This window comes from Lissotriton helveticus, chromosome 8, assembly GCF_964261635.1.
Source record: "Lissotriton helveticus chromosome 8, aLisHel1.1, whole genome shotgun sequence".
NCBI classification, from domain to species: Eukaryota; Metazoa; Chordata; class Amphibia; order Caudata; family Salamandridae; genus Lissotriton; species Lissotriton helveticus.
Genome location: NC_136069.1, coordinates 305,964,210 through 305,980,730, shown reverse-complemented (window position 1 = coordinate 305,980,730; position 16,521 = coordinate 305,964,210). Strand labels below are relative to the sequence as shown.

At 41.7% G+C, this 16,521-nt stretch overlaps 1 protein-coding gene across 1 annotated transcript in view; it reads right to left on the bottom strand.

The window, feature by feature from the left end:
* The window catches only part of ZMYM2 (zinc finger MYM-type containing 2), an 893,704-nt gene that overhangs the window by 287,418 nt on the left and 589,765 nt on the right, over window positions 1–16,521 (bottom strand). The window contains exons 13-14 of the mRNA XM_078658875.1: window positions 15,684–15,819; window positions 15,477–15,592 (exon numbers count right to left, since the gene is read on the bottom strand). Of these exons, the coding sequence (XP_078515001.1) occupies window positions 15,477–15,592; window positions 15,684–15,819 (252 nt within the window). The remainder of the gene's footprint in view (window positions 1–15,476; window positions 15,593–15,683; window positions 15,820–16,521) is intronic.

Sequence of the window (16,521 nt, the reverse complement as noted above, 5' to 3'; positions counted from 1 at the left end):
TCTGCTGTCTCAATTTGAGTTATCTTCCAGGCCTCGTTGTAAGCTGCATATATAGAGGCCGCTATGAAGCGTTTTTGACGCTGTTTGCGCGGTCCCATAATGAAATCACGCAAGTCAGCACCATCAGTAAGAAAAGTTAGGTGTTGCTTAATTTCTGTCAGTGTGGAAGTTTGTAGCCATTGAAGGCAGAGTTTGCCCACACTGTAGGTGGTGATTATCCCTGGGTGTTGTCTTTGGGAATATCTAGGGTCTGGCCTGGTCAATGTGAACCCCTGTGTTTTGTTCAGGAATCTGTCTTGACAGTTATTAGTATCTGTGGGCCAGATTAACCATTGTTTCCAATCAGGATTTGTTCTGTTTTGGTTTAATACATAGTTTACGTCTATCTCTTCATCTGCAGAGTTATTGCTGTTCATTGTTGGTTTTGGAATAGACGGTTTATTTAAGTCTTTGATTTTGGCTAATCCAAGACAGGTAGTTTGTTGAATAGTGTCATTCAAGAATATAATTTGTTCTGGGATCATGCAGGCTCTAAACAACGATTCTATACCTTGTACTTGCCATTCTTTTGTACCCCAAACACTTTTTACTTCAACATTTTTGTCCCAATAATCAAAACCAAATGTATTCATTTGTTCAAAAAATGAGTCCGAATATATCAATTTTGTGTTTGTTAGCATGGTTTTTGTTCCTGTCTTATTTGACAATTTGAAATAAAATGTTTCAGCATTACTTGTGTTGAACCCTGAAAAATATGTATATTTGTCATAAACGGTTCTTGAGCTTCCTTTTGGAGGGGTTGCACAATGTTCCCATTGATTATAATTTAAAACATTTCTAGGTTGTGCAGATTTATGTAGAAAATGGTTACCATAGTGGTTGTAGCAGTACATACTATCATAATTAGATAAACCCTGCAAATAATCATGTTTGGTAAATTTAGCAGACATCACTAGATCAGACATCATGTTATTAATACTTTCAAAGTCCCAATCATCAGCAAATGAGTTTGGTTTTACAAAGTCACTCAACGAGATCTTGATTTGGTGTGGATATTTGAGGATTTCTACCGGACCATAAATTTCATAGTCAGTATTGTCCCATGCTACCCCACCCGGTATAGGATTGGCTGTGAAATTGACTGAAGAAAGTTCTCTTTTCTTGACGTGTGAAGACGTGTGTGGCTTGAGGATCAAGTTGATTTTCTGGCTTGCTGTGTCCATTTTTGCATATTTTCCCTCAATGAAGCGTCCCAAACATAGTATCATGATGAGCCAAAGTATCAGGATAAATACACCTAAGGACACCCAAAATTCAGTCCACGGAGAAATCAGATAGGTATCTTTCAGCTGTTTCAAAAGTTCCTTAGCTTTATCTTTAAAAGTTTTTGTTGATGGCTGTGTCTTTGATTCACTTAGATCTTCAGAAGAATCTTCAAAGTTGATGAAGTAGCCGGATGCCGTTCTGTCTATTGTTCCAATTGCTTCAGGATTACTGTTTCTTGCAGATTCAGCATATTCATTTGTTACTTCATTGTAGGTTGGTGTGTCTCTACTAAATGTTTTTATTTGGGTTTTCAGAGGTGTGAGTTCCATTGCATTGTTGCATAGTCCTTGTCGTTGTTCTGTAGGCGTTTCGAATGTGATTAGCCTTTTAGTTAGCACCTCTGTACTTGTAGCAAACCTTGGTGTTCTACTACTTATCGGGAGTCCACTTGGCCTACTGTTTGTTATCGGCCACATGATTGTGGTTTTACCAGGTCGATGGATACAACTCGGTTCTCCTTTTTACCAGCAAGCGGCGGTAGTACAACTGATCTCGTCCCGTTGATGGACAAGACAGGAACTGCTTTTCTGTAAGAAGGCCCAAATTCCTTCTTTACCGCGATCTTTTCTCTGACTAGATCCCCGACTTTTGGAATCCAGACAGGTCTTGCTGGGACAGGTGGTGGTTCTTCAGTGGTTGTTGGCTGCTGTTTCAACTTTATGTTGCTCAGGTCTTTTCTTGTTTCGTTTAAGTCCTGTAAAATAGCCAAACGATCTTTGATATCAAAGCTTTTTTCTTTTACCACTGAAGTCTGACTGTCAAGATCTAAGACTAGCATCCTAGTTCCAAACAGTAATTCGTACGGACTGAATCCCCTCAGAGAATTTCTTGGCAAGTTGTTTAGACTACGTTGGACACTTATTAGATGTTTGACCCACCCAGCTCCCGAACCTAATACCTTTGCTGTTATAGATTGCTTTATGTCTTGGTTTTTTCTTTACACCGTCCCGTATCCCTCAGGAAGGAAGTGAGAAGAATCCCGCTTCGCTATGCTCATTTGGCCGTGCTTTCCCACAAGCTTGAGGGCTAAAGTGAAAACATTGGTCAAACGTAGCATGCTCCTAGCGTATATGCCATTTAGACTCGCAAATCTTGTATAACAGTCCCGACGTCAGCCGAGTGCTGGGGTCTACATTTATAAGTGGAAACTAGTCTTTATTTGTTAATGGGACGCATTATTTACACTTGTTTCACTGATTATTGTTTAGCCCTTATTGAGTGAAACGCCATGGTATTACCCCGTTCCTCTCGCCGCTGCGATCTCTGTTGCAGCCCGGGCATTTTTTTACAAAAATGTGATGATGCAGGCTCATGCCTGGCCACCAGTATACTGATTGTAGTTCTTCCAGTGAATCTTTTAGTTTGAGGTGTCTGAGACCCTCCCCCATATGTGCGTCTGCTATTAACAAAGTTCTCCTGTCCTTGTTTGGAATTACTCTATCCCCCACTCCAGGGATTCGAGCAAAAGGAACGGAGTTCGCATCGATTATGTATGTATATTTGAGTGGATAACTGATCGGTAACGCTGAGCAGTCGCCTTTTGATGACGTTTTCACCGTCAATGTATTTTACTGCACGCTTTTTTCTAGCTACGGAAGCCGATTCAGTTGCTACCGCTGTGGCTTTCTCAGCCAATGAATTCCCTGCAACGTGAACGCCATCACGCTGATGACTCAGTGAATGTATCACGTGAGTCTTTGGTAGTTCTTTTTTTAACAGAACTGATTGTTCCCAAAGCAGTTTTTGTTTTATTGTTTCACCTGTGTCATCTTTGTAACCGTTTTGAATCCATTTCTGTAAATCGCTGTTATATGATTTGACGCAGTAATACGAATCGGACACTATGAGTGTCGGGAATTCACGATCTGCATTATCTAGCGCCATTTTCAATGCTATTATTTCAGTCTGCTGTTCTGAATTAGTTTCTACTGAGTGTGTTTTTGTTAATAGAGGTCTTAGTATACCTCCGCGCCACACTTCTTTTGTAATCTCACATGTGGGGTTGTATGCTTGTTCCCCCCCAAACGGATGGTTGAGCATGTCCGTCTGTATAGATTACACAAGCGTATTGTCGTAATGGCAGAATGTCGATTGGCAGAGGGAATATTCTTTCATATTCTAGATATTTTAGTTCCTCTAGTTCTGGATCAAAGTAGTATTTTACTTTGTCCATTGTAATGGAATTCACCCATTGTATCCATTCCGGATTCAATGCTGTTGTTGGTAAATTACACGGTGTTGTTAATGCCTCAAAGGCTGATTCTGCTGTTCTGACTGTGATGTGTCTACCGTCAGCTTTATCTTTTTCTCTAGCTATTGCGGTTTGAACTGCATGAACAATGTTTTCTTTAATGCTGAATTTCTTTTCAGCTTCAGTGTACAAGTGTGATTTGAATGCAATTGGTACCTTTTCTCCCTCATTAGAGGTCAGGTATGTGAATCCGCATCTTCCTGGGATGACTCGAATCACAAGGTTGCGTGTGTTATCACGTGTTTCTAATTTTGTTTTAATTAACATATCTGTTTGTTAGGATCTCAGAATTTCTGTGTGTTTTTGAGTCCAATTGGTTTTTTTAAAATCTGGTTTTATTAGATCATAAAGGGGTTTGACCCTTTCTGCGTAATTTGCAATGTATGTTCTTCAGAAATTTAGGAAGCCTAGAATTGACTGTAGGTTTTTTAGTGTTCTAGGTGCTTGGAGTACGGCACATTTCTCTAGGAAATTGTCAGCCAGGCTTTTGCCTTCACTTGATAATTCATATCCTAAGAACAGGACTGTTAGATGGGCAATTCTAGATTTTTTAAAGTTGAATTTGTAACCCTCTACTGCGAACCCAAGTATTATGGTGTTCACTCTCTTCAAGTGAGTATCCAAGTCATCATCTGTTAGGTATATGTCATCGACATAAGATAATGCTTCGTCATCATATGTTTGTAGTAACTCCGTTACCCTCGCTGAGAATACTCCTGGGCTGTTCTTGTACCCCTGGGGTAACCGACAGAATTCTTTTTGAGCGCCATTTATTGAGAACGCTGATAAGTATCTGCTCTCTGGTGCTATATTTTGACAAAAGAATCCATTAGAGAGGTCTAATGTTGTTTTATATTTTTTGCGCACTATGTTATTCATTAGTGCAGCACTATGCGAGTTTTGTACTGCAAAAGTTTTGCAACACGAGTTAAGGTGTCTGTAATCCAAAACTAGACGATATGAATTGTCTGGTTTGGAGACAGGAAACAAAGGGTTGTTCATTTGTGAGGTGCAAGTTTCAATCACCCCCTGGTATTCTAGTTGATCTAGAATGTCTTTTACCTGTTTTTTAGCTTCTTGCTTGATTGGATACTGCCTTTGTGCAGTAGGTTGTGATTTTAACTGGATTTTGTGAGGAGGAGAGTCCTCATCCCATCCTACATGATTTTTATATAAAGCAGGAGCCTGAGCTACTGCCCACTTTCTTGCAAGTGTATATTTTTTATGAATTGGAATATGATTTGAGAAGGCAGGCATAATTATTTCTTCGCCATGTGGGCACTCCCTGACAAACTCTGGTGGCCAGTCTTTTTCAGCTAGAAGGATGTCATAGCCCTTGGAGAGATTATCCCAAAAAAGGCCCCTTATTTTTCTAGTCTTATCCCCTTCTATGCGTAAAGTTATTTCATATATTTTGTGAGGTTTGCTAACTCTGGTGTCTGCAGTTTCCACCTGAATGTATTCATTCGTGTCCACTGTCTCCAGATGATTCATAAGGACTTTGCGTGCTATGCTCACTTCTGCTGCGCTATCTAGCATTGTCTGAGCCCACTCTCCGTTTTTCAGCTGTGTCCTCAGTATTCTCGGCATTGTTGAATACTTTAATACTGGCTACCTTCTTTTTTGGAAACTGTAATTTTTTATTTGGATGAGCAGGTTCCTTGTCTTTGGACTTGACGTGCCCTTCCCTGGGTTCCGATCGTCCTCTTCTTTCCGATTTCTGCGAGGAAGTCTGAAAAGATTGAGAGGGACGTGTATCAAAATCTTGATATCTATCAGGTTTCTTTATGTTATCCCTATTTCTAAGGTTGTATTTTTTCACAGAGGGCTCCCTTTGGGGAGACTTGGGTCCTTGGTCCGGAGATCTTTCTCTCCGCCGAGGAGACCTTCCTCTGGACTGGAATCTTTTTTCTTTTGGATTGGATTGTTTGTTTCCATCCCAGTTCTTCTTTTGACTGTTTAGATTATTTTTAATAAATATTTTTTCAGGACTTTCAATTAGTTGGGGCTTCACTGGTATTCCACCCAAACTATCTCTACCTAGTTCTTCATAGGATTTTTCTATAATTCTGGCAATTTCAGCTGGTTGGTCTGCTATATCTGTCTCTTTTAACCTCTGGCGGATCGCCACATTCGCTGCTTCTCCTTTTATGTTGGCTAGTAATATTGCAGAGACCTGCTTGAAGTCTTTTAGTAATTTCATACCGAGAGTTAAAGCGGGTTCTGGACCGTATTCGTCTTGAATTTGTTTTAGCACATCTGGTATTACTGACATGGATGGAACTCCATGTGTTTTTGTGTAAATGGAAGCAAAGACTGTACCCCAAGTGTCACAGTCCTCCACGTGTGGTGCGATTCCCATTGGAAGACAGATAGTCAGAATCCTGTGTTTATCCACAGGGGTGGTGTCTGGAAACACCGCCTCTATTTGGGTGATTTTTTGTGCTAACCAGAATGGTATTTGTTCCCGTTTAGCTGGTACTTTACCTAGGCAGGACTGTATGTTCTGTGGTGTAATTTTATTTGTGTTCCCCTGATGTGGGGTCAGCTGTGGAATTTTAACTACAGGTTGGATGGTTGAAGTCCGCATTACATATTGGACTAGTTGTCTATATATTTTAATTAATTGTTTTAGTTGTACTAAAACATCTGCTGTAGACATTCTTTCGATGTCTGGATGTGGTGTGTATCCGGCTAGGACCGGCCACGTTGCTCCTGGTCTACCTAGTGGACCGAGCCTGGTGATGTGGTTATTATGTTTTAGGGCGCCATTAAACAAGAGCAGATGCTCTTGGAATTTGAGTGGTACTTCCACTTCCTCGAAAGGAGTGTAGGTATCCGGTGGTTCCTCTGTTTTATAACAGTGGAACTCCTTTGTTACAGCATTTGCTGCTGGAAAGTTTATCCATGAATAGAATACTTCTGTCTGCCGATATTCGTGTGCCTCAATTACGAATATGACTGTACCACCTCTTGGTGTCAGTCCATTTTCTATAAGTTTTAACGTTATAGATCTTCTTATGTTGACCGGGATGAGTATTATATCCGGGTCTGCTTCTTGCATAGTATTATCAGCTTCTATTATTTCAGCTGATAATCTAGCTCTCTCTCTTTCATCATCACTGTCTGGCATTTTACTGTCAGGATGGTTATTCTGTTTGTTTGCAGATCAGGTTTCTTGTGGAAACAAAGATGAGATGCACAATATTTTGGAACAGTGTATCCTTCAACGTTGATTGAACCAAAAACCATACATAGGAGTTCCCTCCTGCGAGGTTTGGCGGATTTTACCTCTCACCCACTCCAGACGTCTTTGGAGTATTATGGGAAAAAGGTGTCTGAGTGAAAAAGCACGACTGAGTTACTCTAAAGTCTTGCGTTAGTTTTATCGCCTATCCAAACACGTTGGGCACCATGTAGTGTAGTTCCTATTATCCCAATAGGCTCTGCGCATTGGAATAATACCTCTAATAGTATAGACCTAGACCAGACGTTAACTAGGTCTTCTACTGTCGATATTAGACTTAAAGTTTTGGGTTTGCCAGCTAGCTCAGAGTTCACTAGAAACTTTCTCGAATAGACAAGGAGGAGTTGAACCTCCCTGGATAGACAAGAAGGGATTTAGTTTCTGACAACCATAGAACATGACAACTTTGCTCTCCCCTAATCAAGAGTATATCTCTAGAGTCGTGTGAAAACAAAAGACAACTTATTTTACTCAGTCAGTACGTGCATTCTTAGTTTCACCAGATTGTAGAGAAAAGGAAGAGACGGGCGTGTTCAATAAAAGATGGTATTTATTGATCAGTCTCTCTTCTCGTACAAGAGAAATGAATCGATATTATTGCAATACTTATGGTTAAGTAAAGTGCATACAATAAAAGCAGAAGTATAAAATAATACTGTAAAAACATTGATATGGTTTCTAAGCCATACGTTATTTAAAATGGACAGAATAGATACATACATATAAGCATTTGACTAATCGTACTCAACTGGTGCTTCTAACTACGCCTACCCCAGTGTACCTGACCTAAGCCTAATACGTGGGCGGGGATAGAAATTAACAGTTTGAGTGAAGTTTGTTTTGCCAAGTGACTGACTCAAGAATTCTCTGAAAGGGGTTATTCAGTTCTGTACCTTGAATCTAGGATGGTTGAGGGATGGTATCTCTCGTCTGAGGTCTCGATATTCCAAGCTGCCTGCGAGGGCTGCTCGGAAGCGCCGGAGCTGGATTTCTCGGCAGGAGAAAGCAGCGTCTCGTTCTCAGCGCGTCAGGAAGGCGGGGCAGCGCCAGTGGGCTTCGCTCTCTGCTAGGCTTCGGCAAGTCTCGCTGCTCCGATCTCGTCACCACCGCGTGTGTTTGCTTAAGGCAATATCGGTAATATTTATACCTGTAAGGTGCCGAGATTGACGTAAGGATGGACATAGATACGTCAATAAGGATGTCATACGAGCTGGTCGTTAGCACATTCTTTTACTGAAGTTCTCGGGGAAATCAAAACAATGGCCGCAGGGTTTTTCCCAGGTTGTCATAGGTTTGATTTGTTTTGAGAACTCCGTATGCCTTATCAGGGGCTGGAGGAATATTGCTTTGCCTAATTAGATGGCAAGCGTTATGACCTAATCAGATAACGCGCTCCTGTGCCGTGGTCTGGCGTAATCAGATAACGGTTTCTGCATCATGGGATGGCTGCTAGTTAACTCGTTAACCAGAATAGGGTCAGGAATAGGGGGATCGATACAGAACCTATAGGAATACATCACACGCCCTCTACGCCGGAACCACAGCCAAGATACAGAAAAGACTCCAGCGTATCCAGAACGCCTCCGCCCGACTCATCCTGGATGTCCCCCGACGCAGCCACATCTCCAGCCACCTGAGGAACCTGCACTGGCTCCCCGTCGACAAGAGGATCACGTTCCGGCTCCTCACCCACGCACACAAGTCTCTCCACGACCTGGGCCCCAAGTACCTCAACGACCGCCTGACCTTCTACACGCCCACCCGCCAGCTACGGTCCACCAGCCTCGCCCTCGCAGCCGTACCACGCATCCGAAGAGCCACCGCCGGAGGAAGATCCTTCTCTTACCTGGCTGCCAAGACTTGGAACTCCCTCCCCATCCACCTTCGGCTGACCCAGGACCATCTCGCCTTCAGGAAACAACTCAAGACCTGGCTGTTCGAGCAGTAGCATACCCCTCCCCCCAAGCGCCTTGAGACCCTCCCGGGTGAATAGTGCGCTATACAAATGGCATGATTGATTGATTGATTGATTGATTGATTTCCGCTATTTACCACTGGCACCAGGGGTCCTTTACCCTCTAGCTCCCTACCCTAAATTGGTTTCCCTTTTTTCTTCCTCAGCTCCCAGGCACCGTTGGTACCGAAGATCTTACTTCGGACACGTTAGTTATCCTGCACCGGGACGCCTCCCGAGAAATCCATACAGAGCTCCTACCCTCGGATCCCCTTCCTTGCTACCTCTCAATTGCCTGACAGTGAGCAATTTTTGCCTTCCCTTTCACTAGCCCGATGGACTACCGTCCATGACCGTCACTCTTCCCCTTTAACCAACCCCCCTCTTTTATGTCCCTTACAGCACTGCATCCAGCCCCTTAGTCCTGATGATGTTCCTAACTCTTCTGGATCGAAACGCCGTAGACTACCCAGCAAGATATTAGGCGCCCTTCGCTTAGTGGTTCTCGAAAAAATGGAAAACATAAACTGAACTGTTTGTTAACCACTCTGTTTTTACTCACTGTGTATAATTATTCACCAATACACTTTGCGCCGTCCACGCTGCTCTCACTGTCACTTGTGTCGCCGTAGTGCCACTCACTTTTTGCACTCGTGCACCTTGTACAACTTTGGGCTGTCACTTGTTATTTATTAATTGCAGTGCTGATACCAACTATAATTATCTATGCCCTACATTCCGCGAAATGCTGATAATAAATGATGCCTTGAGCACATATGAAAAATCAAACTGAGTCTCCTTGTTCCTTCATGGATAATGCTGTATAGATATCCTTTATATTTGTCTACAAATAATACCAGTTGGGATATTGTCCATAGTGTTTGTCATAGCCTCTGCAACCACCACATCCTCTTGCACAGTGAACAATTTGTGTTGGCTGCTGTAGAGGTTGCGAGGAAGCCTCTACTCATAAGCGAGACTCAAAAGAATTCTCTGAATTTCCTTTATTGCTGATGGTATTGACTGGCTATAAAGAGCAAACCTAAACAGCTGTCCAAACACAACATGGCTGTCCTCATAACAGAGACAGCTTTTCACCAAAATCAAACAGTGCATCAATAAAGTATGCCTAATCTGCACTAGAAAATACTGTCCTATACAGGTGCCCATGGCAATACCCTCACAGTCAAGCTTGTCCAGGCCAGCCCTCAAAATATATCTAGCCAAGTCTCGTCCGTCTTGGTTTGCCCGAGTGAAGCTGTTCCTGATTTTTTCCAGGATGGACAGTAAGATCTCATTGGTTATATCCCAAAAGGCAAGTGTGTAGCGTCCCATCAGGCAGATGGTGTTCACGGACCTAAGAAACAAAATAGCAGAGAAAAAATCTTTTGCACAATGCATTTTTGCTCTTAGACTTTGTCCAGATGCGCAGTAGTCAAGGTCATGGAACTTATCATGCAGGTGGCTGCCCGAATCACCAACCACCCTGGGTTTTAAGGTTCTGGGTCACAATAGCTGTGTCCCCTGACTAGGATCTAGTGCTCCTACTACCAGACACTGTTTAGACCAGAGTGCCATTTTGGCAAATACTAATGAAAAGCTGAGAGTGGAGCTTCAGATACGCATAGATGGGCGCTAGAAAAATAAAGAAATTCACATTAGTGCGCAGGAGTGGAGCCTTAATATGGCTCTCTGTCGTCACTTCTTGGGGTGGTGCAGGGTCGTCGTATAGCCAATGGCGCCATCTATGTGCACATAGGAAATGTTGCTTCGAATAGTTTGTGATCCCTTCTTGCGTCGGGGTAAATACAAAAGGTAAGAAATCTGTGGTTAGAAGTATCCATTAAAAAAAAAAGTCTTGCCTTTTTTCAACTGAAAGCTTTAAGTAACCAGTCATGCACCAAAGAACAGTGCTCTGAAAAGTTTCACAAAGCTATTTCAAAACCAAATTTGTCCAACACTAATTATAATCAATATACAGCTCCCGCTTTAAAATGCTTTCCTGGGTCCAACGCACTCCCTACAATGTGCAGTAGTACTATCTGATTTCTACTGGAAACAGTCACAAAAATATTTTCACTCGTCCTGCAAGACCATCTTAAATTCTGTGTTGCGACAAACAGGTTGTTCCCTCACAAACCCTAGATGGCCCCTTTGCACAACATTTTTGCACCCTAGTTTCCTGCATGGATGTCACCTGTCATAGGTAATGGGCATCTTTAGGTTTGCTTCATGGTCTTCAGAGCAGTGTACAATAATGTTGTCACTAGCGCTTCTCCCTGCACAAGATTACTCCAAAATGTATTTATCTGATAAAGCACCTTCAAGTATCTGCTTTAATACAAATCCAACTCTGTAACTTACGCCAGCTGGCTTGACCATAACAATCCCAACCTCTCTAAAACGGGTAAACCTTTTTTCTCCATTTCTCTCCGACCTTACAAAATCCATGATAAATGAAAGCTGCTGTGAAAGATTTTGTTGTCTCATTCTTGTGCCACATATGCTTAAACTCCTTCTGTTCTCCTATTATTCTCATTTCTGCAAGTGCTGGAGACACAAACACTGACCAATATTGTGATATTAACTATTTTGATTAACATTGACAGGTCTATAGAGTATTCTCCTTCTGGTATAGTAAATTGAATGTATTGAGCAATTAATTTGCTTGTATTTTAAATGTGCTAGTGAAATGAGTCTGTTAAGAACCAAAGCTGCACCACGGCCAGGGGAAGCTCTTTAAAGGGGCATGTGGAGCCAGTCTGAGATGAAACAATAACGCTTTGTATTGACAGTCCATACCCTCCTACCATGAACCAGGGAAATGTGATTTTTTTTTTTACTATTAGAATGAGAAAATTCACATCTTGTAGCTCAACAGTGCACATCTTGTCTTGTTGAGGGGGAAATTTGACAGAGGGCAAAAATCCTGACAGGGTAAAGGTTGAGTTGCAGCTGTGATCTGAGAAGATACAATGACGTGTACTCCAGAGAGGAACTTGAGGGGCTCCCCTTCAAAGCATATGCAGCCCCTCCCGACGCTCTGGATTCAATTCGGAAATCTCAGGCCAGTGACCTGCCAGAGAGCTCAGGAGTACCCCGGCACTGCGGGCACTTTTGGTATACCACTGGAGAGGAGCTACTTCGTCCGTCCGCTGCAAGGAAAGAAGATGCACTGATCACAGGCAGATATGCAGGCAGATATGCACAAGATCCAGCTGTCTAGAATATCTGCATGGAGGCCATCTCAACTATCTGCTACTGTCCAGAAGATAGGAGAACACAGCCAGTCCAAAGGCCCACAGAACTAAGGCAATACAGTACATAGGTCATGAACCTCCCAAGACTTCTGTTTTCCAAGTGACTTTACAGTGTCCCGTATTTGGTATTAATCCCTTCATCATGCCCCTTTTCCAGAGTCTTCACACACCCAGAATGTGATCTGTGTCCATAAGCGGGGAGGTCCTCCTGATTCTGCAACTGTTTGGAACCATCACAAGCCCTAAAAGATCTAGAAACACTTTTGTTTACAGATGATGTTGATCCCTATCCTGAAAGTGGAGTTCCCAGCTTTGCAATCTAGATGTTTGGGTGGTGGTTTTTTATTTTGGACATTTTTTTTTTTTTAATGACTGACAATTGAGCAGCTTTACTGTTAACATACTGAGTTGACTAGCCTTCCAACAAAGTCAGTACGAATAGAACAGAGGAACTAGTCAGTTACATTGTATTAATTTGTTAGATACTACTGTCCCATTAACCGGAGCTTCAAGCAACTATTTCTTTTATTAAAGTATAAGCGTGATAAGCCCTCAATTTCTGAGTCGGCCTAACAGCAATCCCTTATAGGACAAAAGGAGATGTTAATTACCTTCTTCAAAGCTCTTTCTTGTGGAAAATCTAAACGCAGATTTCTCACATTAGAATATCCCTGAAGCGCCAAACTGGATCTGGATCATTTTGTAGCAGTGCTCCCACATGCCGATTGCTGGTGTCGTGCAGTTCCTAAGTGGCTTGTATGGCTCAATTTCAACACCTAAATGTTTAACCTTGGGGTGCAACACAGCAGAACCACCTACGCCTGTGATGCCACACTTACTGCTAACTTATGGGCACAGGAAGAAGCCAACACCTCTCTATCTGGCTTGCCCGGGGAGGACCAGGTGTGGGATAGCAAATGTAGAATTTTACCACATGGTATGGAGTGGTTTGAGGTTACTAAAAGATGGATCTCCAAGATGATTTCACAATTAATCAGTAGAAATGGTTAACTACAACCAGATGTATGATAGTTTGTTATGATTCTACACCAAAAAAACCAAAAATCACACTGTAGATTTATAGACGTTGCCTATTAACTAAACATTTAAAACCCAAAAGCTAAGTCATCCAAGGTCCTGACATCAAAAGCTGGTTTAATGTAGAGTACACATGTTAAATATTGATAAGCACAAAAATTGAGGCAACAGGCCTAATGTCCATACTGAGGCAGAGATAGTGAACAAACACATGGAAGACAGCCTGCCTTAAGGCTAGACCATACCATGCAGGCAGAAAAGGTCACCATTTATTGCTATTGGTGTGGCAATGTTTTGCAGCCATGCTGTACAGCAGCATGGCCTAAAGTTATTTTTAAAAGTAGTATGACGCAGCCAACGCTAATGCGTTTTTGTTTTAAATCACATTACTGCTGGCCATGTCATAGCGCTTTTTTAAAAACCTATTTAACGCATCCATGGTCAAGAGAGGGACAAACACACTAAGTGGAAGGAAGTCTAGGAAAATAACTAAGAAGAAGCAAACAAATGAGTGACAATGAAGCCCACCAATAGTGAGCAACAGGCAGCCGCTAAACTCCCTGTAAGTTAAGAAGAGGTCTCGCAAGAAAGCACATGTACCATTTTAAGTGATGCCTAAACAAGCATATGCAATGCAGTAGGTCTCGCATTTACGAGAGTTTAAGCTATTGGCATTGTAAATGACAATGCCTTTTATTTATGTTTTAAAAACGAAAACAAAAATAAAAGGCATTGTTATTTGCAATGTTAATAGCTCACACTTGCGTAAATGCGAGACCTATGGCAATGCAAAGGCTTGCTAGATTAGTGAGTAGAAATGCTCCCTTGCAGCCTGCACTGGCAAATTAATTAAATAAACAAGCGCGGCCGCTAAAGTGAAAGTGGACGTGCTGCAAATTTTAAAAAAAGAATAGTGCTTACCGACAAATGAAGGAGACCGTGTAACGCCACAATTAAAAGATCCAGTCCTCACGGGCGGTAACAAGGAGGGACTAACAAGCCTCATTATCAATCAGAAGCCAGCATTTACCAAAGGATAATGACACCACCCAATCAAAAATATGGGCGGAAAGAAGGCAAGGCTTCCACAGCATATTCGACTACTGGATGAGGCGCAGAGAGACCAGCGCATGCGCGCTGCCGCTAGGATGGACCTAAAAATTACTTGAATGAAATGCAGAATATAGATCCTTGCTGAAAGATTCAGAAACATGTTTGAAACTGCACACTATGACAAAATACCCCTTTGATGTTGAATCTTTCTGGTAATCAGAGGCACAACAACCTTGACATTTAGGTAGCAGTGCGCACCGCACACATCCCTGGCTAATGACTGTAATAGCATGCCTGAAAAAGAATGTACTGTTAGCTCATTTGTATAAGAATGAATATGCAGTCCCAAATGAATACACAGACCAATATTGTTCTTTCACAGGTCATTGTTTTAGTGTTGGCTTCCACAAGAAACCTCAGTAACTGGATGCAACTGCCATTATTACCACAGTTTATTATGAAATAATGACCTTTTTTCATGAAGCAATATACATTTAACTCTGTATAACTAAACCAGGACTGCACAACAGTAGAATGCCTGCCTGATAAAACATGTTTCAAGCTTAGTGCAAGCCAATATTACTTTGCACGTTCTTTGTGTTTGAACCAGCCGAAACAAAGAGAAATGTGGATTGCACACATTTTCCAGTGTTTTTCTAGATGGGTGAGCACTCCAGCTTACTTTTATTACTAAAGAATGACTGGGCTGCCCAAAAAGATGCATTGTCTGTTATAGGTCACATTCTGTTCGTATCTCATAAAGTTGCACGATAAGCTACTAATTTTTGGGTAGACCCCAGTGCAACCAGGCAACATTTTGTATCAACTATATATTTGTTAAATGTAAACACCAATTTGATATAAATATGAATATTAATGGTATTCTAACTGCGGTATCTTGTTCCATGGAGATCACTTGTTTGATACTGGTAAATTAACAAAATAATTTTCATTAATTTATTAGTAGCTTCAGAACCCTAAAGTCTAAACTGCAGGTTATAAAATGATCACTGGATGGATCAAATTTCTTGGACGTCAAGAATAAACTCTGGTTGTAGCATATGCGGTGCTTTATGTTAATGCAAGATAACTGCACGTATGGTGGTACAAAATCCAGTTTGCTGCAACAACGGCCTAAATTAGCACATTTAGTTATGAAGTTAGGTGGTAAGACTGTAAGCTGGTTTATAACTAAGTAGGGCAAGAAAAATACAGCTCCAAAGACTTGCATTTCAATTTGACTGCAACTTGCGCCTGAATTATTTGAATACATGACTGCCTTGCACAAGTGTCAAACTCAATAATAGCTAGAAACATGTCACAATTAAAAGACAAATTGGAACTTACTGGGACAGGAATAGGTGTAGGAAAAGGGATGTTCCGACTGTACAAATGCATAGGCGCTGGTAAATACACAGGCACTGGAATAGGCAGAGGGAAGTAATTCTTCGTCAAATCTTCCTCTAAAATAACATTGAAATGTAAACATTCTCAAAATTACAAATGCATTAGCCACATATTATACAACGTGTTTAATGAAATGTCATAAATTACCTGTTTGACAGGATTTTGCTTGCATGTGAGGTTTACAATATGTAGCTTTCGTCATTGTTAAAGGTTTGCAAAGGACAGCCTTATTCTTCATATCTTTACATGAAGTTGGGTATGGGGCAGGTGTAGAGTTTAAAACCTGGCACATAAGATAAAGCAAACAAACAGTAAAAGGTTAAGGTGTTTCAGTCAATATATTAAAGAAAAGTACTGATTAATATGCATCAAGAAAGCATTTTTTATACAAGAAGGCCAGACAATCTAAATGTGAATAAACCACAACGGAAGTCAATGGAAAAGCAACATGCATAGAAGACCAAGTTACTTACTTTTGATAACACATTATCTGGTGGACACTTTAGCCACAGATTTCTTACTGTAGAACATTTCCCAGGTGTCATGATGGGTCCCAAAAATCCTAAACACCACCCTTCCACAACGGTATGTAGCGTTGATTGGCTCCACATCATCTGCACCAGATGTGACAAGCACAAGGCCTATATAGACGCCACCCTAGCGCGCTGACATCAGTTTTTTTGGGGGAAATTTCCGAACCCTACTCATGGAGCAATTGTGGAAAGCTGATGGACCAGTAAGCAGACACTAAAAACCTAAATGGTCCTTTTAGATAGAAAACATTGTTCACAGAGCAAGAAGGAAGGGTGGGTCAGTAAGAAATCTGCGGCTAGACAGTCTACCAGATAAGGTGTTACTGTAGTAACTAACTTGTTCATCTGAGAGAGACATCTAGCAGCAGATTCCTTACCTTAGATTAGATACCCAAGCAATGTCTCCCCTTAGGAGGGTCTGCTGACAGGTTTAGACCAGGACATACTGGGGG